This window comes from Suricata suricatta, chromosome 12 (assembly GCF_006229205.1).
Source record: "Suricata suricatta isolate VVHF042 chromosome 12, meerkat_22Aug2017_6uvM2_HiC, whole genome shotgun sequence".
Lineage (NCBI taxonomy): Eukaryota > Metazoa > Chordata > Mammalia > Carnivora > Herpestidae > Suricata > Suricata suricatta.
In genome coordinates, this window is record NC_043711.1 from 8,426,536 (window position 1) to 8,446,664 (window position 20,129).

The 20,129-nt window shown below is 58.2% G+C and overlaps 1 protein-coding gene and 1 non-coding gene across 6 annotated transcripts; both read right to left on the reverse strand.

Annotated features, from left to right (window-relative positions):
* Positions 1–994: 994 nt before the first annotated feature.
* TNPO2 (transportin 2) lies at positions 995–18,136 on the reverse strand. Of its 5 annotated transcripts, none has more exons than XM_029917214.1 (25): positions 18,001–18,136; positions 13,408–13,519; positions 12,700–12,775; positions 12,468–12,617; positions 9,674–9,780; positions 9,453–9,586; positions 9,293–9,374; positions 9,093–9,215; positions 8,872–8,990; positions 8,136–8,196; positions 7,869–8,034; positions 7,495–7,647; positions 5,779–6,004; positions 5,383–5,554; positions 4,907–4,993; positions 4,706–4,813; positions 4,446–4,604; positions 3,733–3,820; positions 3,447–3,545; positions 2,806–2,901; positions 2,436–2,541; positions 2,084–2,183; positions 1,926–2,000; positions 1,661–1,788; positions 995–1,569 (listed from the first exon to the last, which is right to left on the reverse strand). In XM_029917214.1, exons 2-24 carry the CDS (start codon positions 13,504–13,506, stop codon positions 1,681–1,683), a joined length of 2,694 nt encoding a protein of 897 aa, XP_029773074.1. In that variant the 5' UTR covers positions 13,507–13,519; positions 18,001–18,136; the 3' UTR covers positions 995–1,569; positions 1,661–1,680. The 5 variants fall into 5 exon arrangements, with proteins under 5 accessions (XP_029773074.1, XP_029773073.1, XP_029773075.1 ...); XM_029917213.1 differs by lacking the exon at positions 18,001–18,136 and adding an exon at positions 16,354–16,482; XM_029917215.1 differs by lacking the exon at positions 18,001–18,136 and adding an exon at positions 15,010–15,092 and having other exon boundaries at positions 1,687–1,788; positions 2,436–2,511.
* LOC115275608 lies at positions 5,635–5,705 on the reverse strand. The gene has a single exon (XR_003901668.1). It is a non-coding gene; the product is annotated as a small nucleolar RNA SNORD41 (small nucleolar RNA).
* Positions 18,137–20,129: the final 1,993 nt, after the last annotated feature.

The following is a 20,129-nucleotide window of genomic DNA, read 5'->3' on the forward strand; positions in this document are numbered from 1 at the left end:
TTTTTTTAAACAAATGGCTTCCAGAGACCTGTTGTGAGTTTGACAGGGTAAGGAAGCCGGCTGAGTTTCTGGAATGTGCACCATGTACCCCCTGGAACAGATGCAGGGCCTAACCCTGTCTGGGAGAAGACACAAGGCTATAATGGGATTGAGTCCACGGCCCTGTGGGGATGAACGGAACAAGCCCCAGGATGTAGGAATCCAGTCAAAGCCCCACAAAACCCCCCCGAAGAGACCCCCAGAAAGGTTAAAACTAGGGGAGGAGAAAAAGGAAAACACTAAGGGGGCGGCAGGGCCCGGTTGGGTTTTGAGGCCAACTTGAGCAGTGACCACGCCCCCCTCGCCCCTCTAGGAGTGCAGCCCACATTGGGCCTGCATCTCCAACCATTCCCAGAAGGTTCCCTAGAATCACTGCCCCTATCTGGTGGGGTCCTGTAGCCCACAGGGAGCTAGGAGGACAGGAAGCCCTGGGGACAGAGAGTGGGGGGGAGGTACCACCTTCTTCTCCAAAGCCGTTCATTTTCTTCTTGCTGGCAAAGCCTGAACTTTCCATCCTCTGTCCCCATTAATTAAATGCCCTTGCCCCAGCCCTTGTGTGAAAACTCCAGCTGGACCCCAAGAGGAGGGCTCTCAGGAGCACAGAGAGACGGACCGCCCTTGAAATAGACTTGCTTATGGAGAGACGCAGCAGCGCTGGCTGCCCCCAGCCCTCTGCAGGGAAAAGGTCCTGGCCCAGTGTTTTCAAGTCACTAGGGCACAGCGTGGGGGTGGAGAAAGGGCAGCCTCTGGCCAGCCTCAGCCACGCTGGCAGTCCCCGCTCTTCCAGCTAGGACACAACAAGGAGGGGGACACAGGCTGTGGATGCCACAGAGCTGACAGGAAGTGTGCGGAGCAGGTCCGAAGCGTGTGCGAGCGGACGCGGGTGGCCTGAGGATCGCCGTCCTCTTCCCCCCCGCCCCAGGGTCCCGGCGGAGGCCCCCCACCCCACCCAGCCCTCCCCAGTCACCGATTCCGGCAAAACGGCAGAAGCTTCTTAAACTCTAGATGCAGGTTACACGGAAGGCCTTACGGGTTAACTCAGGGGTTCACTAATTCTACTGTCTCCATGCAGTCGGGGAAACGGTGGGGCGGCTGGCCCAGCCGGACTGGCTGTGGCGCCGCACATGCGTGTGGCCACGTGTGTACATGTGAGTGTACGTGTCTCTACAAGGACCCCCCTCCCCGCCTGCATTCCCCTCGCCTTATCCTAAGCCGGGTTCAGTCGGCCGTGTTGAATCTTCCCTCCCGCAAGGCTGGCCCAGGTGGGCTGCCCGAGGCGACCCGATTGAGCAAAGGGCCCTTGCTGCCAACAAGTCCCACCCCCCTCCCTTGTGTGCAGGATGAGTGTGGAGACCCTACCCACTTGCCCGCTGGCCGGCAGGCCACACACACCCGTGGCAGGTAGGTGGACGGGGAAGGCGTCTGGATTCGGGTCCCGCTCACTCCTCCCTAACCCCCCTCGAACAGGGCACGGCGACTTCTGGACGCAGTGTGCTCCCCAGCAACCCCTCCAACAACGCAGACAGAAACCTGTGGGGGGAGGCGGGGGTCAGGGCCTGCCCCCCTTTGCCCCGCACCAACAGCCACGGCCCCCCACCCCCACCGCACACAGCCTTCTCACCTGGCGGTCGAGAGGCTCATCTAGACCCCATAGAAGGCAGCCAGCCTCTCCTTGAGTAGAGGCGGGAACTGCTCAGAGAACTGCTGCCAGTTCTCCTCCCCGACTTGGTCTTTGAAGCCATGGAGAATCTGCGGTGAGGCGGAGGGGTGGGGGGTGAGGGGCGCCCCAGGCCAGAGCGAGCAGAGCTCGACCTCCCTGCCCCCCGATGCCGCCCGGCTGCTGCCCCCCACCTTGGGGACCGTGTCAGGGCCCAGCGGGAGCTCACCTTATAAAACATGTCCCGAAGATCATCCTTCGGGCTCACCCAAGAGGCTACAGCATCGCAGAAGAAAATAAAGTCCTGAAACACAATAGGTCATGTGTGAGGGGCCACCCGGCCCGGCCCGGCCCCAGCACCTTCCCTCCAGGCCCGGGTGCCCTAACCTGCACGACACCTCCGGGGTTGACACCTATCATCATGCAGATGCCTCGGAAGGCCGAGTCCTTTTCCTCATTGTCCCTAATGTTCCTGAGGGATGTGCACCTATAGGGGAGGGGAGCGGTAGGCAGTCAGACGGCCGGGGCTGGGGCGGATGAGCATCTGGGGGAGGGGGCAGTAGGTCAGCAGGCAGCAGGGCTGGAGTGCAACAGATTTCTACGCCAGGGTGGTGGGAGCAGGGAAGTGGGGGAGTGGATGGGCGGGCGATGGGCCAGGGCGTTCACTTAGGGTCGGGCTGCCCCACCCGCCCCGCTGCCCAGCCCACCGTACACAGGCCCCACACAGGGGGGCACACACCAAGGCCGGATGAACTGCTGCAGCATGGGGGCCACCTCCTGAGGGCACACGTAGCCCAGGCGGCCGATGGTGATGGCTGGAATGGCAGAGGGACTCGTCAGGCGACCTGCAACCCCGAGCGGCCCCGGGACGGTCCGTGGCAGGGCTTCTGGCACGAGGCACCAGCCCCGCCCCACAGGACCCAAGGAACAAGCCCGACCGGGGTCTCCCCGGAGGCCAAGCATCGTTCTCGGGGCTCTCTTCAGAACGCGCTTCCTCAGCTTTTGATGCCTTCCCTGGCTCTTTCCCAAGGCCTCATCAGCACTGCCCTCCCAGCTGGGAACCCCAATTCCAGGTAAGGGCCCAGCCGCAGCGCAGGCCTGGTGCCCACCTGTGTTTTCCAGCAGCGTCTTGGGTGTGTTGGGCCGGTTGATGATCTCCACCAGGTTGTTGAGGACCATCTGCACGTACGGCTGCATCTCTGCCCCTGGGGGACCAGTCAGTGAGGGCCCCGCACAGCCCAGACGACCCGCGCTGGCCTCGGCGGCCTCTACACCCATACCCCCTGCAACCGCTGAGGGAACAAAAACGTTCTCCAGCCGGTCCACGGCTCAGGCAGGGCCCACAGCCCCAAGCCTTCCAAACACCGGAAGCATCCTTGAAGTCATAGTTCCAACACCAGGGTGAGACCACATTACCCAGATTCCCCGTGGGGGTAAGTGGGGAGGAAGCCACCAAAGTCTCCCAACCAATCCTGGTGGGCCTTGCGGCCGACTGCACGGGGCGGGGACAGGAGGTTGCCAGAAGTCCAGTCAGAACAGGCCTCCCGTCCTGCCTCTTTGGGAAAGCCAGTCATGATGGCCTTCCACCCATTCAGCAGTTTCCCTGCAGAAACCACCCTTCCTGCGGCAATCCTCAAGGAGCACCAGGGCTCCCTCCAGGGGACCTGTCAGTCAGAGCCAGGGGCCTGGCCTCAGCAGGGAACAGGCCACCCAGGGTGCTGGCGGGGCCATCAACTTGCAGGGCACTCACCCATCTGCATGCAGATCTCGCCGATGGCCCAGGTGGCATTGTTGCAGACAGAGATGAACTCGGGGTTCAGGTTGGTGCCCAGGATGGGCATGAACTCAGCTGGTGGGGAGAAGGGAGAGTGCTGGGCTCGGGGGGTGTCTAGCCAGGGTGAGCCCCCAGGCCTGGCCGCGCAGACCCCATCAGACAGTACGAATACATCCCGATTTGGTCACTGTCCTCCCAAGGGCATTTCTTCATCACTTGGGGTCGGGGCTGGGGTCACGGGGTGACAAGATGGGTGCCATACCAATACAGGGCTTGACGTGGATGAAGCACGCTTTGGTGAGATCTCCCAGAAGGGCGAAGGAGCTCTGCCGGACCTCAGGCATGGAGTCCTGGGGGTCAGAGCAGGGTCAGCGAGGTGAGGCTCCCCTCCCACACCAGCAAGGGTCCCATACTTATCCCTCCGGGCAGGCCAGCGTGGCCTGATCCGGTCACCTCCCATCATGGAATTCACAGGCCCCATCTGCATGCCTGGGACTCAGGGCGCGTGAACCACAGGGCCTTGCTCACGGCACCGCTACGGTGGGGGGGGGGGGGGGGGGGGGGGGGGTTAACTGCTGCCCATCCTGGGGGAGACACTGGAGGTGTGCACGTATGTAAAGCTGAAGGGGCTCATGCTTTCCTGTTTCCTTCTGCTTTTGTTTCTGTGAGTTATCTCTATGCCTGACATGGGGCTCGAACGCACGATCCCCCAGGTCAAGAGTCGCATGCTACCCCGACTGAGCCAGCCAGGAGCCCCTCGTTTATCTACTTCTCGATTTTCTACGTTGTCAGTGTCTTCAATGAGAATTCACTCGTGTCTTCTTTGAATCACTTTTTAAAATAAAGTACAAGCTTTTTTCCCCGCCATGGGTCCCTTTCTCCTGATGCCCGCTGGACACACACGCAGGCCCTAAGTCACCCCAGGCCACCGGATGTCTCTGCTGTCCAGTCCGAGGCTTGCGGGGCCCTTCTCACCTGCATGCACTGGAAGAGCAGCGTCATGATGTTGCTGCGGGCCACCAGCTGCTCCACGTGGCCGCCCAGGCCCTCAGCCAGGCCGCTGAGCAGGTCCAGGGCCACGATCATGAAGTCTTTGTCGGGGGCCTCGTACTGCTCAGGGTGCTGGGTGTACATCTGGGCACAGAGGGGGCAGGCGCATGAGGGGAGCAGGCCCCGGGGCCAGGACAGCTGCAGAGGAGCGGGCACAGCGGGGGCAGGGGTGGTGCAGTGCTCACCATGGCCTGGGCCAGCGTCTTCTGCACCAGGGTGACACAGCGCTGGTAGACTGGCTCACAGTAGGGCAGGAAGCCGCTCTGCAGGGCGGTGGCCACCGAGGATAGGCACTGGTCGGGAGGAAGGCAGGAGAGGTGAACTCAGGCAGGCTGGGGGCAGGGCGTTGGGGGCAGGGCGTGGGGAGGGGGCGGGAGCCCACCCACCTCCAGCAGGGGGAAGAGGTCCTTGTCTTCATCCTTGAGCTCGTTCCACTTCTGGATCAGTGGAGGCATCAGCTTCTGGATGTATTCCTGGAGAGGGAGCGGGAAGTTGGGGCTCCCCAACGTGGGGCCGGGGGCCTGGAACTCACAGGGCTCCTCGTGACCCAGAGGCGCTTACCGCCCGAGTGATGAGGGCTGAGCTCCTTGCTGCGGCCCTCGGGGCCCTCGCCATCCCACCAGACCTCCAGGCCCTTTTTGTCCATGCCCCTGTCACCCTGCCCCCTTGGAGACGGGGTCAGCGCCCCCTGGTTCCCGCAGGGCCCCTGAGCAACCCCGGCGTGGCACTTACCACGCTGTCTCATAACTGTTCCCCCCGCGAGACCGGGAGCAGGGCGAGGGCGGGGGGCCGCGTTCCCTGGCACACATGGGAACGCTGAGGGGCGCGAGGACCAAGAGCGGGTGACGCCGAGGGGCCTCACCGGCTGGTTGAGGTGGTGGCCCACAGAGTCAGCCAGGGTGCCGATGGCATCGTAGAGGATGAGCAGGTTCTTGTGCTGGTACTTGCCGAAGGCAAAGACAAGCGTGTCCAGGATGTAGCTGAGGTAGGGCACCAGCTCTGTGCAGGCCTCCTCCTCCAGGGTGGCGAAGGCACTGGAATGGGAAACGGGCTAAGTCTGGGCGGCCACAGGCAGGCCGGGCCCTGGGGTGGGGCTGCGGGGAGGGCGGGCGCTCGGGATCAGCCAGTACGAATACGTGAGAAATCAGCGTGATGTCAAGAGGTCCTGAGTGTCATCACTTCCCAGAAGGCGGCCCGGGGTGGGGGTGGGGTGGGGGGTGCAGGCCTGGGGGCTGGGGGACCAGGACTCAGGGGTCACCTGCAGGCTGCCTCCTGCACCCTCTTGTTGCCGTCCAGGATGCGCTTGAGCAGCTCTGTCATCAGAGGCTTGAGGTGCATGTCGGGCGGCTGGCTGACCACCCAGTGGGCATAGCGGCTCAGCGTCCAGCAGGCGATGGAGCGAACCAGGGCCTTTTTGTCCGACAGGCACTGAATGAGGTGTGGGATCAGCTCGGGCAGGTAGGGCACCATGCCCTGCATGCAGCCTGCAAGGGGCATAAGGGCGAGCCTGAGCCCAGCTGGCCGGCCCTCCATGGGGAGGTCCGCAGCACCTGCCTCGGGGCTGGGAGGTTAAATCGCAGACATGGTGGCTCGGCCATGGGACCAGAGACAGGCAGGGCCAGGATTCGAAGCGGCGTGGGGACAGCCCCTCCACTGGCTCCACCCCCTCAGGCCACTCATTAATTCACAGATGGCCGGGCAGCAGCCGTGACCAAAATGGGCCAAAAAGTACTTTTCCTTTTGCAACCTAAGCTCTACGCCCAACGTGGGGCCCAAATTCATGACCCCAAGATCAAGAGTTAAGCACTTCACCACGAAGCCGGCCAGGCTCCCTAAGTACTTTTGTTTTGAAACACTTCTTGGATCTTTGTGCTTTTTCTGTTTTCCATCTTAAAGAAAAAAAACACACAAAGCACAAATGAATCTCTTGTTTAGAGAACACAGATCATAGGCCACCTAATAATCTAAGACCCAAGGACTATTTTTACCAGTTATGGGTCAATTCCTCTAAATCATTTTCCATTAAAAACCAAAATACCTAACGTAACCTATTTCTTTAAATTTTTTTTTTACATTTATTTATTTTTGAGAGACAGAGAGATAGTGAGGGGCAGAGAAAGAGGGAGGGAGACACAGAATCTGAAGCAGAATCCAGAGCTGTTAGTGCAGAGCCTGACGCAGGGCTCGAACTCACACACTGAGATCATGACCTGAGCCCAAGTCGTACGCGTAACTGAATGAGCCACCCAGGCACCCCTAGCGTAACCTATTAACACACGTTCAGGATATAACGTACGTTGCACCAGTTACAGGAGAAAATCCTTCCTTAGATAAATTTTAAAAGCTCTCCAGGGGGAGGGCTCCTGTTACCAAGTCTGAACTTTTGATGACAGGCCTGGATGCTGAGGTGGTCATGAGTGACACCTGTGACTCAAGCGGTACATCCCATCGGGATGCAGGGAGCGCAAAAGGCACAGGAAGGACAGCGCTCTGCATAAACGCCTCCAGTGCTCACTTTCGTTCTCACAGGCCAGCCTCGGGGCGGGTGGCAGGCCTGAGGCCCAGGCGCGCTGGGTGACTGGGGAAGTGGCACAAGTCTCTCTGCGCCCCCAGTTTCCTCATCTACACGCCCCACCTGTCAGGCTTGTGCTGAGCCTGGGGGGGACCAGGCTGCCCACCTTGGGGCAAGCGCTGCAAACGGCCTGTCGCCGCCGTTGTGACTGTAACTGCGCTACCACCTCGCAGAACTGCCGTCTGTGAGAATTGAAGGGAGGGCTTGCGCTTCGGGGTCTGCGGTTCCATTCGGGCCCTCAAGCTGCGGGGAAGACTCCAATCCCAGAGCCGTCTGGAGGGCGCGGAGGGGGCCTCAGAGAGCCCCTGGGTGGCATCACCCGTGCCGTGCGGCCTCATCCCGTCCCACACCCGCACGGGGTTCGGAGGTCAGGCCCCCCCACCAGGCCGGCGGGGCACTCACCCTCCGCGATGGCGCCCAGCACCAGGATGCCTGACTCTTTGACCACCCACTCGGGGTGGAAGAGGAGGCCCTTGAGCAGGGGGAGTAGGTGCGGCAGCAGCTCCTCCCGGAAGACATTGGCCAGGACATCCAGCGCAGCTGCCGAGCACTTCCCTGGGATGGTGGGAGGGAGGGGGAGATGGGGGGGGGCAGAATCAGGGAGGCTCTCTGGGCAGGCTGCCAGCCTCCCGGACCATCCCATGATCAGAGCTCATGATTAGAGGCACCACAATCTGCTCTGAGTAGGCCTCTCATCACCTCCCGAGAGGCAGCCCCCCACCCCCCGGGCTCTCTGCCCCCCAGCCTGCAGCACCCCCCAAGGCCAGGCCACGCACTCAGATTCCAGTCAGACAAAGCATCGTCATCATCGTCATCCTCTGCGTCCTCGGAGCCATCAGGCCGCTCGGCCTCATGGGGCAGTGTCACTGTGCGTGACTTATGGAAACGCGGCTTGATGTCCTGCTCGCTATCGGGGACAGCCTCGTCCTCTTCCACGTCCCCCTGTGGGGCCAGACAGACCAGTAAGCACCACTGGGGCCCCCAGGCCCAAGGCCCCCTGCCCTCACCTGCCTGTCCACGCCCGGCGGTTGGCCCGGACTGACCTTGAGCAGAATGATGTCGATTTCTGAGTACTTCATCCCGTTTACCAGGATGGGGATCAACCTGTGGGGAGAGAGGCTGTTCATCAGGATGGGACGCAGGAGTCCCCAGAAGGGCTCAGAGCTCGGGCAAAACAGAAGCACCAAGGAGCCAAGGGACAGGGTACAGGAACTGAGGGCTATGATCCCAACCTAGCCTCAGTCATGGTTACAGAGACAGAGCTGACACCACTCCTGACTCCCCCACAAGGGCTCCTGACCCAGACCTGGCCACGCAGTGAATTCCAGGCCCCTAAATACGCCAGGAAAGCTTCAAACAGGGACCGATTGCTAGTGCGCTGTCGGAAAAAGCCACGTGACCCTCGCCGGGAGGGGCCAGGTTAGAGATGCCAACAGGCAAGGCGGCCAGGCCACGGCACTATCATGAGGGAAGGTCCTGCCTGAGGACAAAGCCAACACAGAGGGAGTAGGTCTGAGACTAAACAGATGTCTTTACACCCTTTGAGCACCTGGATCCAGCTATGCCTGCAGCCTTTGCCAACTTGTCGTTTCTTCCACCTGTAGCTTACAGCGTTTAAGTCATTAGGAACTATCTTATCACTTGCCACACAGAAACATGCAGGGATGGAAAGGAAGCTGAGACAGGGAACACAGACAGATGGCTAACACAGGAGATAACCCGAGGGAAGGCAGAGCGCAGCGAGGGCTGGAGGCTGCGGCGGGCAGCACGGGCACTCACTGGACCAGGTGGGAGGCCAGGACTTCCTTGCAGATGGGCTGCTCGGCCAGCGTCAGCCAGAACTCACAGGCCTCCAGAGCCACGTTCTCATCGTGGTCCTGGGTCCTCTGCAGCATGTACTAGGGCGGGGCGGGATAAATGCTAAGGCCTGGCCGGGGGAGACGCCCTCCCCGGGCCCCCCAGCCCCCAGCAGGCCCGGGGCCAGCCTTGGCTGTGCACACCTGGATGATGCTGTGCATGTGTGGGATGAGCCTGTCGATCCGCACTTCCAGCAGCATCACCAGGGCCCGGCACACATTCTTCCGCACCTCAGGGTCATCGTCCACGGCCAGGGCGAACAGGTGCTGCAGGAAGGGTGGGATCAGCTGCAGCCAGGGTCCTACCTGCCCTTGCCCTGTTCACCCTCGGTCCGGCAGCCCACCTCGATGAAGGTGTCGATGTTGTCCATCAGCGCCTGGGCCCGGTCCATGATGAACTGGTTCACACAGGCTATGGCATGGGACCTGGGGGGGGGGGGGGGTGCAGGGGTCAGCCCAGCCCCCACCGTCTCCGCCCCCCTCCCCAGGGAAAGCCACACGCACCGGATCTTTGGGCTGCAGTGCTTGAAGAACTGTAAGAACTTGGGGATCATGATGTTGAGGGGCCTGTTGAGGGCATCGCTGTCCAGGAGCTCTGAGGAATCTTCGCAGATCTTCTGCAGGGCTCCGAAGGCCCCCTGGGTGGGGAGGGGGCAGGCAGGCGGACGTGAACCCCAGTCCGGTTCCCGGCTCCCACCCGGGCAGGCCCTGCGGCGGGTCCCCACCTCGCACGTGTTGTAATCCTCCGAGTTGAGCAGGTTGCAGAGCTGGGGCAGCAGCTCGGGCCACATCTGCAGCTCGCCCTTGGAAGCGATGGTGGTGATGAGGATGCCTGGGGCAGCCGGGAAAGGACGCGGCCTCAGGCTGGGTGCCAGCTCCCGGCTCTCCGAGCCCCGCCCCCACCCCCGGAAGGCAGCACAGAGCTGAACACAGAACCCCCGCCCTTTGGAGCGGATTGCCCAGTGAGAGAGGCTCCGAAGTAAAATAATAATAATAATAATAATAATAATAATAATAATAAATCAGCAAAACACCTGGGAGGCTAGATGCCAAAGGCTAAGGGGGGAATAAAGCAGAGAAGATGACTGGCAGGGGCTGAGAGCAAGGGCAGCAATTTTTTTTTTAATGTTTCCTCTTTCCTATAAGGTTTATTTATGTTTTTAGTAACACTACACCCAAGGCAGGGCTTGAACTTACGACTCCGAGATCAAGAGTGGCATGCTCTTCGGATGGACCCAGCCAGGTGCCCCAAGAGCAGCAACTTAAAAATGGGTGGCCTCACCCAGGTGATGCTTAGCTATCTGAGCAAAGACCTGAAGGAGATGAGGGAGAAGCTATCCAACTCCCCAGGGAAAAGGGCATCCCAGGCAGAGGGAATGGCAGGTGCAAATGCCTGGGCTCAAAAGCAGGCGAGGATGTGCTCAGAGAGGGGTAAGGAGCCAGAGGGGCTGAGCGGGGGTGATGGGGGGGGAGTGTGTGTGAGAGGGGCAAGCAGGAGGCGAGGGTTAAGATGTGACAGAGGCAGGTTGTGCAGGACCATGTGGCCTTGGGAGGCCTTGAACTGCTGACTCAAAACCCAAGTGCGAAGTGCTTTACTCAAGTGCAGAGCAGGGCAGTGAGGCGGTCTGGCGGCTGAGCTGAATACAATATGGGGGAGAGTGGCACTGAGATGCGATTTAAAGCCAGGAGGTGGCAGTGTTTCCCCAGCAGGGGAAGCCGTCCCTGCCATCACTCTGGAGGACCCTGACTCCTGCTTCTGCTGGGAAAGGGGTTACCTGCGGGCGGCGGACAGGCTCTGGGGACTCAGGAGTGCAGTCCCAGCCCTGTCCCTATCTGTGCGAACTTGGCCACGTGTCCTAACCTCTCTGTGGCTCAATGTGGGGGGGGGGGCGGGGGACATGGGCCCCTAGGGCTGTTGGAAGCTTCAATGCCTTAATTCAAACACTTAGAGCAGAACCCGGCTATCCAGCAAACTCGGGAAGTCCAGATCCCTCTACTGGCCTCACAGTGGGTGTCACAGGGGCTAAGGGTCACTTAACAGAGGAACCAGGCCCCAAGATCAGCCCTTCCAGCAGGCCCAGTAACTAACTCAAACTTAATACTGTTTTTGAGTCTTTACTGCATGTTTTTAAGGTTATCCTCTCTTTACGGCAAACAAATATCTGTTCATTTAAAAGCTATTCACGACTTTGAGTGGGGCCTGGGTGACTCGGTTAAGCGTCTGACTTCAGCTCAGGTCATGATCTCACAGTTCATGAGTTCAAGCCCCGTGTCAGGCTCTGTGCTGATAGCACTGAGGTCCCTTCGGATCCTCCGTCTCTCTCTCTGCCCCTCCCCCGTTCATTCGTTCTCCCTCTCTCTCTCTCTCTCTCTCTCTCTCTGTCTAACTAAAACTTTTTAAAAAAGCTATATACAACTTTCTTCTAAAAGCAACATTAAGGGGCGCCTGGGTGCCTCAGTCGGTTGAGCACCCGACTTTGGCTCAGGTCATGATTTCGCAGTTTGTGAGTTCATGCCCCGCGTGGGGCTCTGTGCTGACAGCTCAGAGCCTGGAGCCTGCTCCAGATTCTGTGTCTCCCTCCCTCTCTCTGACCCTCCCCTGCTCATGCTGTCTCTCTCTCTCTCTCTGAAATAAACATTTACAAAATAAGTAAATAAGTAAAAGCAACGTTAGAAAGTTGACAATAATTTAAAAAATAAAACCACAAGTCCACTGGGGGTCAACTACATCTCTGTAAAGGTGGGGAAAAAAAGCAGGTCAGTAACAAAGCGTTGGGTTGGTGTTTATCAGCAGTGAAGAGGCTTGAGGTATAACAGCTGGAAAGTTCTTCGTCATCCTTCCCTTAACTTGTTCGGGCAGCCCTCCGAAGAGTCAGGAAGGCTCCGACACAAAACTAACTCCTGTGTCACCTCGTTACTGGGGACAAATAGCTGAAGACGATGCAGGACAGGGAACCCTCTGGTTCTAATGTGCTGCAGCCTCCGGGACTAGACACGGAGTGATGGCCTCAAAAGAAGGAATGGCTATTTCAGGAGGGAGTGGTTCAGAGCACAGACCTGCACTGGCCGCTTCTGAGTCTGCTACTTACCAAGTGAGTCCCTTAACATCTCTGTGCCTCTGTTTCCTCATCTGTAAAATGGCATCGGTAATAGTACTACCAACCACAGTGCTGGAGCATTCAGGGAACTGATACCCTTAACAGGCTGAAAAGCAGGGTGCCTGGGTGGCTCAGTCAGTTAAGCAGCCGACTTCGGCTCAGGTCACGATCACATGGTTCGTGGGTTTGAGCCCCGCATCGGGCTCTGTGCTGACAGCCTGGAGCCTGGAGCCTGCTTCAGATTCTGTGTCTCCCCCTCTCTCTGCTCCTCCCCACCCCCATGCTCTGTCTTTCTCTGTCTCAAAAATAAACTATATTTAAAAAAAAACAAAAAAAACCCCAACACAGGCTGAAAAGCTTCTTAGTGGAGAGTGGCAACTCAGGAGCTCCCAGTGGCCAGTTCCCACCACCCCACTCTCACCTATGGTGGCCCGGATGAGTGAAGAGGCATCGCCAATGTTGTTGAGACACTCCTGTTTGATGAAGTCGGCCACAGGTGGCGGAAAGCTCTGGTAATGAGCCTTCACGTTGTTCTTGAGGATGAGTCCGCTGAGGGACCGAGTCGGCTCGTCTGGGGACAGAGGGCCGAGGGTCAGGGGACCACAGGGGGCAAAGCAGGGTCCGGCTGGAGTGGAGGGGCACTGAGGGCATACCTTCTGACTTGAGTCTGGTCAGGACAAAGATCAGGTAGTTGTTGAAGTCGGGAAACTGGTTCAGTTGTTTGAGTTTCTGCCAGGCTGTTAAGGGACTTGGGAGACAAGGGCCTTCCCCGGGTGGGACCCCTTACTGTCCTGTGTCCCAAAGTCCCTCTGACCACTGGGAAGAGGGGGCTAGCTCCCGAGACTCCACCTGTCAACCTCCATGCCAAGACACCACAGCACTTCAGGCACATTAAACTCCTCCAGCGGGGGAGGCGACGGCTGAGCTCTCCAGCCACTCTGGGACACCTAGCCAGGGCAGACGAGGGTTGGCGGGCCCTCTGTCTGAAGGCAGCACCTGCTACTCAGTGCTGCGCACAATCACGCTGCCTGCTTTTTTTAAGGGAAGTCATGTTTTCAAGTAAAACTGGCTCACGGCTGAACTGTCTTCAACTTTCAGTCATAGTATTTCAAGCATCGACAGAAAAAAGTTAATTCTGACCATGAAACTAACCAAAAACTAAGTGCCAGTGGGAGATGTTTCCTCCCCCCTCCCCCACAGGGCCACATTTTCTCTGGAAATGAGACCCAAGAATTCAGATCCCTAACTCTCTGCCAATTCTAGTAGAGTCTGGGAATTAGGGAGTCGGCCCCTTCCTCTGGCCTTCAAGGGCTGCAGATGTCTGCCCAGTTCCCCCTCGGCCCAGAAGGAAGGAAGGATACATCCTGCACGATGCGCTGCGTGGCTGTGTTTGGCGACTGCGAGTCTTTGAGCAGCTGCAGGACCTGCTGCAGGCCCTGCTCATCTGGCTGCCAGTCCATGGCGCAAGGTGAGCTGCAGAGGTAGGGGCCGGGGTCAGCGCTGGGTGCCAGGGCCCTCGTGTGAGACCCGGGCTGAGCCGCCGCCGTGGAGGTGGCTGCAGCGGCAGCACGACGGGAGCGCCCTCGGCGGACGGGTGGGGGTCGCCGATCCACAGCAGCCCAAGTGCGGGGTTCCCGCCAGCTGCGCCATCCCCGTCCGCGCAGGCTCGGGCCAGGGAGCGCAGGCGAGGGGATGTGGAAACGGGCCATGGGAGGCGGCGGCGGCGGGGCCCGGCAGGTCCTCATCAGGCCCAGCGCGGAGCCTTCATCCCAGGGCGGCCCATGCCGCTTCTGCCGGCTGCGAGCCCTGGGGCTTCCGGCAGCCTCACAGCCGTTAGGCAGGGCCCCAGCCACCTCTCCATCCAGCGGCCCTGCTCCAGACCGGGACAGCGCCCCAGCCCCCGTGGTCTCCCCGGTCCAGGCACGGTCTCCAAAGAACCCTCTTCTTCCGAAATCCGGCCCTCATGCTCTGCCAGATCCCAGCCGCGTCCTCCGCCTCGGTCTGGTCCCTGAGCCTCCCCAGAGACACGGCCCCAAGGTGCTCCAATCGTCCCGATCCCTGCCACCTCCTCTAATCCGTTCCTCCAAACTGAGACGGATGCCAGACCCTCCTCCTTTTGGCCCAGCCAGATTCCATCCATAGATTCCCCTTAATCGGCCCGAAAGCAATCCCCAGACAGGTCCGAGCTGCCTCTCGGAAAGAGCCAGCCAAGCCCGCCCACCCTACGAAAAGATGACCCCTTGGACGGGTCCCCGTTGCTTTCCCCAGTCAGGTCTGGCCAAGTGTTTCCCCCCTCCCGCCCCTCGCCCAATTCAGCATTAACTCCTCCTGACGGATCTCTGCTGTTTCCCCCAATCAAGTTCTGCCAAGCCCCTCACCACCTCAAGCCGGAAACCCACTTCGTCCGATCTTTGCAGCTTCTCCCAGTTAGGCCTGGCCGCGAACACTGCTAGGAGCATTCCCCTCAACGGACCCTAGCGACGCCTCGAAGGCAGACCCAGCAAAGCCCTCTAGAACGAAGTCTGACGCTCCTCCCTGTCAGGATCCAAGACCCCCAACTTTTCACGGAGGCCTCCTCCAACCAGACTCAGCCAAAACCCCACCAAAATAGCCCCCCCCACACCCGATCCTCGCGATGTTCCCCAATCAGGCCCTAAGCAGTCCCCAGACGCTTCCCCCAGATCCCCTCCAGCCCGACTCCAGCCGCCCCACGGGCCCGATTCTAGAGGTACCAGGGTCTGGCCGGGCTCCGAGGCCCCACCCCCTAAGCCCGGCTCGGTTTCCCCCTCCCCCGCCCCGGCCAGTTCTCGCTGCCTCGCGAATGGGGCCCAAACCAGGTTCTCGGCCTTTCCCAGTCAGGCGCGGCCCCGACGGCCGGGCCGCGCGCGGCGCAGACCCGGACCCCGGCGGGGTCAACGCAAGCCCGGGCCGAGCCCGTCGAGCTGCGGGTAAGGCCCACTTACCGGGCCCCGGGTGGCAGCAGCGGCGCCTTGCGCTGCGGCTTCTCCTGAGACTCGCGCGAAAGGAGGGAGCCAAAGAGAGGGAATAAAAAAAAAAAAAAAACCCAAAAGAAAAAAAAAACGCGGCCGTGGATGAGCCGCGGCGGCTTCCGTACACCGTTTAAACTGGCCCGACCGAACCAATGGGGAGAGGCCGCCGTAACACGTGGCCCGGCTCCGGGGAGAAGCGGGCCCCGCCGAGGCCAGGTCACGTGACCAGAGAGTTGGCGGCTTTCCCGGCCTCTCTGGCCGTTGGGTCTTCCCAGCGTCTCGTTTTCTCAGCGTCTCTCACGCCCGACTGCCAGCGGCTCTTTGCTGGGACCAGAGTTTGGTGGCGCGTGGGGACTTTCGATGTGTGGTAGACCCGGTAACCTCTCGGCCAGAGCCAGTTGCTTCTGTTCCCCCCACCTTCCTCTAGCAATTGAACCGTGCCTTTCTCCTAGCATCCAAAGGGTACTTGGGAGGAGCACAGTACGTGCCCTCGCGCAAAGACCGGCGGCGACTTAGCTTAGATTAGATTTTAGACCCGAAACAAAAGAAGGAAAGCCAGACAAAGGGAGCACCTTTGGCTGCGTTCCTGAGGAAACCTCCGCCACATTTTGTGTTATTTGCTTTCCAGTACGGCTTCATACTTTTCATAAGGATCTGAGAAAAGCCCACACGGATATGAAGTTATAAATGAAATTAATAAACCCTGAAGCAAAAGTCCTAATCTCTTTCCCTAGCTTAAGTTGAATACGGTGAAACAGCCCAAGAACTTTAGGCAAGGGCAGGGTCATGATGAAAGGCATCCTCAGAAGCGTTTTGCCATCTGAGGACAAAGCAGGGCACCGCTTTTCTTCCAAGAGCAGAGCAGCATAGGAAAGAGGAGCTGGAGACCCTGGAGTGCCTCAGTTTCCTTCCTCCTAGCCAGGCTAATAAGGTGGGCCACCTCCTGCCGCTTGGAGTCTTAGTTTCCCCAGTTGTCAAATGGGTGTAAGAATAGTTTGCTGGGTTAGAAGTCATCAAGTTAAGCATTACCAGGCCTGCCATAAACTGTTCTTTAAAAACGTGGCTTTTACCCGGAGACCTCAAGGCCGTCCTTTCACTGTATTCAGCCACACCCTAAACCAATATTTACTGAATTTACTTAATCAACCAGGCCTCTAATCCCAAAGGACAACCCCAGCACTGCCGGGAAGAACTTTCTGGCTTCAGGGGAAGCAGGTCAATTTTTGCCCCAGCCTGGAGGAAGGAGACACGTTTCTCAGCCCACTTTCCATTAGCAAAGTCAGCCCCCCCCTCCGCTCATTCATGAAAAACAGGTACCTAAGACCTCTCCACTGGGGCCTCCCAGGCCTAGGAAGGATCTGCTGGCGCCGAACGCCACTCCGTCGTGAAAAATATCCTACAGGAGCAACCGAGTTTTCCACCTTTGCTGTACCGACACCCGGCTGGAGAGACACGTGCGGAAAGCCGCCGCCTAGGCATGCGCAATGGCCTCCCCCCGCTTGCCCCGAGGCCCCAGAACTACAAATCCCGTCTCACCAAGCGCCCGCATTGCCGCGCTCACGGACTCTGGCTGTGACTCAAAATCCCGGGGTCTGGAAATCACCCGGAGGTGGGCATTGAGCAGAAGGAAGAATGACACTGAGGGGCTGGGACTGGAAGTTTCGGGAGCAGGTGTAGGAGTTTTCTGCTCAGGGTTGGGGGTCGCCCCAGATAAGGGTCAAGTGGAGAGAGAGTTGGAGATGGGCGAGAACATTTACTGCACACATTCTCCATTTAATATGTCACATTTCAGGGCGCCTGAGTGGCTCAGTCCGTTGAGTGGCCAGCTTCGTTCGGCTCATGTCGTGATCTCGCGGTTCGTGTGTTCTAGTCCCGCTTCGCGCTCTGGCTGACAGCTTGGAGCCTGGAGTCTGCCTTGGATTCTGTCTCCCTCTCTCTCTCTGCCCTCCACTCATGCTGTGTGTGTGTGTGTGTGTGTGTGTGTGTGTGTGTGTGTGTGTCGCTCTCAAAAAATAAATAAACGTTAAAAAAAATTTTAAATAATAGTCAAGTTTCAAAAACAAAATAATAATAATATGTTAAGTTTCCATTGGTCCTGCCCCAAGCCTTGGGGGAGAGGAGTCAGGCAGAATTAAGTGACTTGTGCTGCTTTTGTGGTCCAAGATATTGGCCCTTGTGGAAGTCTTTCTTCCTCTCCCCATCTAGTGGATTTGAGTACTGAATCCAGACTTTACCCCTCCTTTTTCTTTTTTTTAAAGTAAGCTCCAAGCCCAATGTGGGGCTTGAACTAACGATCCTATGATCTAGAGTCACACACTGCACCGAATGAGCCAGTCAAGTGCCCCCATTTCACTATTTCTTAAGCACCTACTCTACTACTCCCGTCAGGGAATGACCTAATGTAATTCTCACAACAGCCTTGTACACAGCAAACTTACTTCAACTAGAAATTTACTTCAACTAGAAACCGTGCAAAAAAGAAACTCAAGGAGCTGGTGCTCAACTGTTCATCTGAAATGAGAGACAAAGGCCTCTCCATTTACACCCACGTTTAAAGGTCATCACACGGCCCCCAACCCAAGCCAATTGCTACACCGAGGAAAAATAACGACAGCTCTTTCAAATAAGTCAGGATTAATGTCAATTTCATCAATATTGCCCTTACTTAGAACGTGACTCTGGGCCACCTGGGTGGTGCAGTCCGTTAAGCGACAAACTCTTGATCTCAGCTCAGGTCAGCTCACAGTTGGTGAGTTCAAGCCCTGCCCTGGGCTGTGCACTGGTGGTGAGGAGCCCGCTGGGGATTCTGTCTCCCCTCTCTGCCCCTCCCTTACTTGTGTACGCTCTCTCTCAAAATAAAAAAATTTAAAAAAGGAAAAAGACCTTGACACTGCAGATGCTTCTGTATTTTGCCCCCATTTTATAGATGAAGAGCTTGAACCATAGAAAGGCTAAGTGACTTACCCAAGATTGCACAACAGGCATCAGAATAGTTTGAAGTCACGGCCATATGACTCACCAAACCCTGAATTTGATTCTCCTTCCCCTTCAGACTTTCCCCAGGTCAGGACTGGTGAATGCAGTGAAGGGGGCTGCTGGGACTCCATCAGCTCCACCTGCCTCCTGACACTCCAGAAAAGAGGCTGAGCTGCTGCAGGGGCGACCTACTTCTCCCACTTGTGTTTCTTTTTAAAGATCCAGTGGCTGCTGGTGCCTTTGAGGGAGGAGGTAAGGGTGGCACCGTTGGCTTCCTATGTCCCCTCCCCCAACACTACATCCCCAAGGCTAAGGTTACCCCTGGGCCAGCTCACCATCCCCAAAGTAGGAGGGCGAGACCTTTGAACCAATATGGAAGATTACACCAGACAAGCCTTGCAGGGTGTCAGCAGGGAGTGAGAGGGGCAGGTCTCCTGGTCCCAAACTTTTCTCTGTGACAACCCTGGGTGCCCTTGCGCCTGCTCCTTTGGCCTCGAACACTTCCAAGGATCTTGACTGCTTTCAGAATTTGGGGCAAATGTTGCCTTCTCAGGGGGCCATCCCTGACCAACTTAAAATCTCCAGCTCTTCCACACTCATCTCTGTCCCCCTTTCACACACACACACTCACCATCATAGAATGTATAATCTCCCGATGTGTTCTGTATTGTCGTTTCTTGTTTATCATCTAGAATGTTAGCTCCACTAAATCAAGTTTTGCCTGTCTGGGTGCTCAGTATTGGGAAGGTCCACCCCATCCCCCATAGGCTGGATCTGTCGGTCTGAGGCCAGGTGGGTGCCACCTCAGCCCTTCTCCCTCTGCCTACCCAGGTCCCAGGCACCAGGTGGTCATCATGATCTGCCATGATCTTCCAAGTCGTGGTCCTCCTGATGGAAGGGGGATGGGAGCCTGAGCCTGGGATGGGCAGGAGTGCCAGCTGCTCGCCTTCCTGCCCAGGGAAGACCTAGGAGGTGGGCCCATGCTGGGGGGACCCAGATGTCGCTCCAGGTCTAGGAGGCTGGAGAAAGGATCAGGGGAGCGGGGGATGGGGGGTGAGGCAAGGGCATTTTAAAGTGTTAGAGAACAGGTAGCCAGGCGGCTTCCAGGAGGACACGGAAGTATAAGGAGCACTGAAAGGACACCAGGGGAGTCAGGCTTCCTTTAGGACGCTCCATCCCGACACATCAACATTCATGTTCTGCAAGGTGGCATTTCTGTGCTCCTGATCATTTACAGAAGGGTGAGAAGGACCCAGCCTCCCGGGGAGGGCTGCAAGTAGCTGGCAGGACAGACAGCCCCACCTGGAGTCCAGGCCCAGCCCCACTCACCTCCTCAACCCCCAAACCTCCACCACCTCCCCTCCCTGAGTCCCAGCCCAGCCTCATCTCCAGGTTCTGTCCCAGGGTCCTCTTTCATTTGTTGTCCACACAGGAGGAGGGAGGGGCTATTAATATAGAAAACATATCCCCCCGGATGCCTGGGTGGCTCCAACTTCAGCTCAGGTCATGATCTCACAATTCACGGGTTCGAGCCCCGGATTGGGCTCTGTGCAGCCTGCTAGCTCAAGAGCCTGGAGCCCGTTTCAGATTCTGTGTCTCTTTCTCTGCTCCTCCCCTGTTCACGCTCTGTCTCTGTTTCTCATAAATAAATGTAAAAAGAAAACATAACCTGTAGCTCCTGGGCTCATACTGGCCCTCCTCCCCCCGCCTAAGGCTTTTTCTCAGAACGAAGTCCCAAATTCTGACCCTGGCACACAAGGCTCTGTATATAATCCACACACGCTCCTCACTGAAGGCTCAGTCACATGGGCCACCTTGAAGCTCCCCTCAAAGGCCACGTGTTGTTCCACCTGTTTTCAAACTGGCTGTTCCCTCCACTTGCTTCCTCACTTCCCTCTGGATGCAGATCAGATGACAAGGGAAACAGACACCCTCCCCCTAGCCTCTACCCTGCACTTTTTCCCAATCACCTCCCAAAATGCCTTCCCCTTTTTGTCTGTTTCCTTCCAGAAGGGCAGGGAGTGCACATGGTCTGTTCTATTCACTGCTGTGGCCCCAGGTCCCAGAAACCCCAGGGGGCACACAGTGTCTGCTGAGTGAACAACCGGGCAGCTGCA

Excerpts from the sequence above, each read along its gene's own strand:
- TNPO2 (XM_029917211.1), bottom strand. The coding sequence starts at position 13,791 with ATGAGGACCTGCCGGGCCCCGCCGCCGCCGCCTCCCATGGCCCGTTTC. Across the intron at positions 8,035-8,135 it reads TCGACATCATTCTGCTCAAG|GGGGACGTGGAAGAGGACGA; the intron begins GTCAGTCCGGGC and ends CTGGCCCCACAG. Across the intron at positions 2,184-2,435 it reads CAGCAGTTCATCCGGCCTTG|GTGCACATCCCTCAGGAACA; the intron begins GTGTGTGCCCCC and ends CCTCCCCTATAG.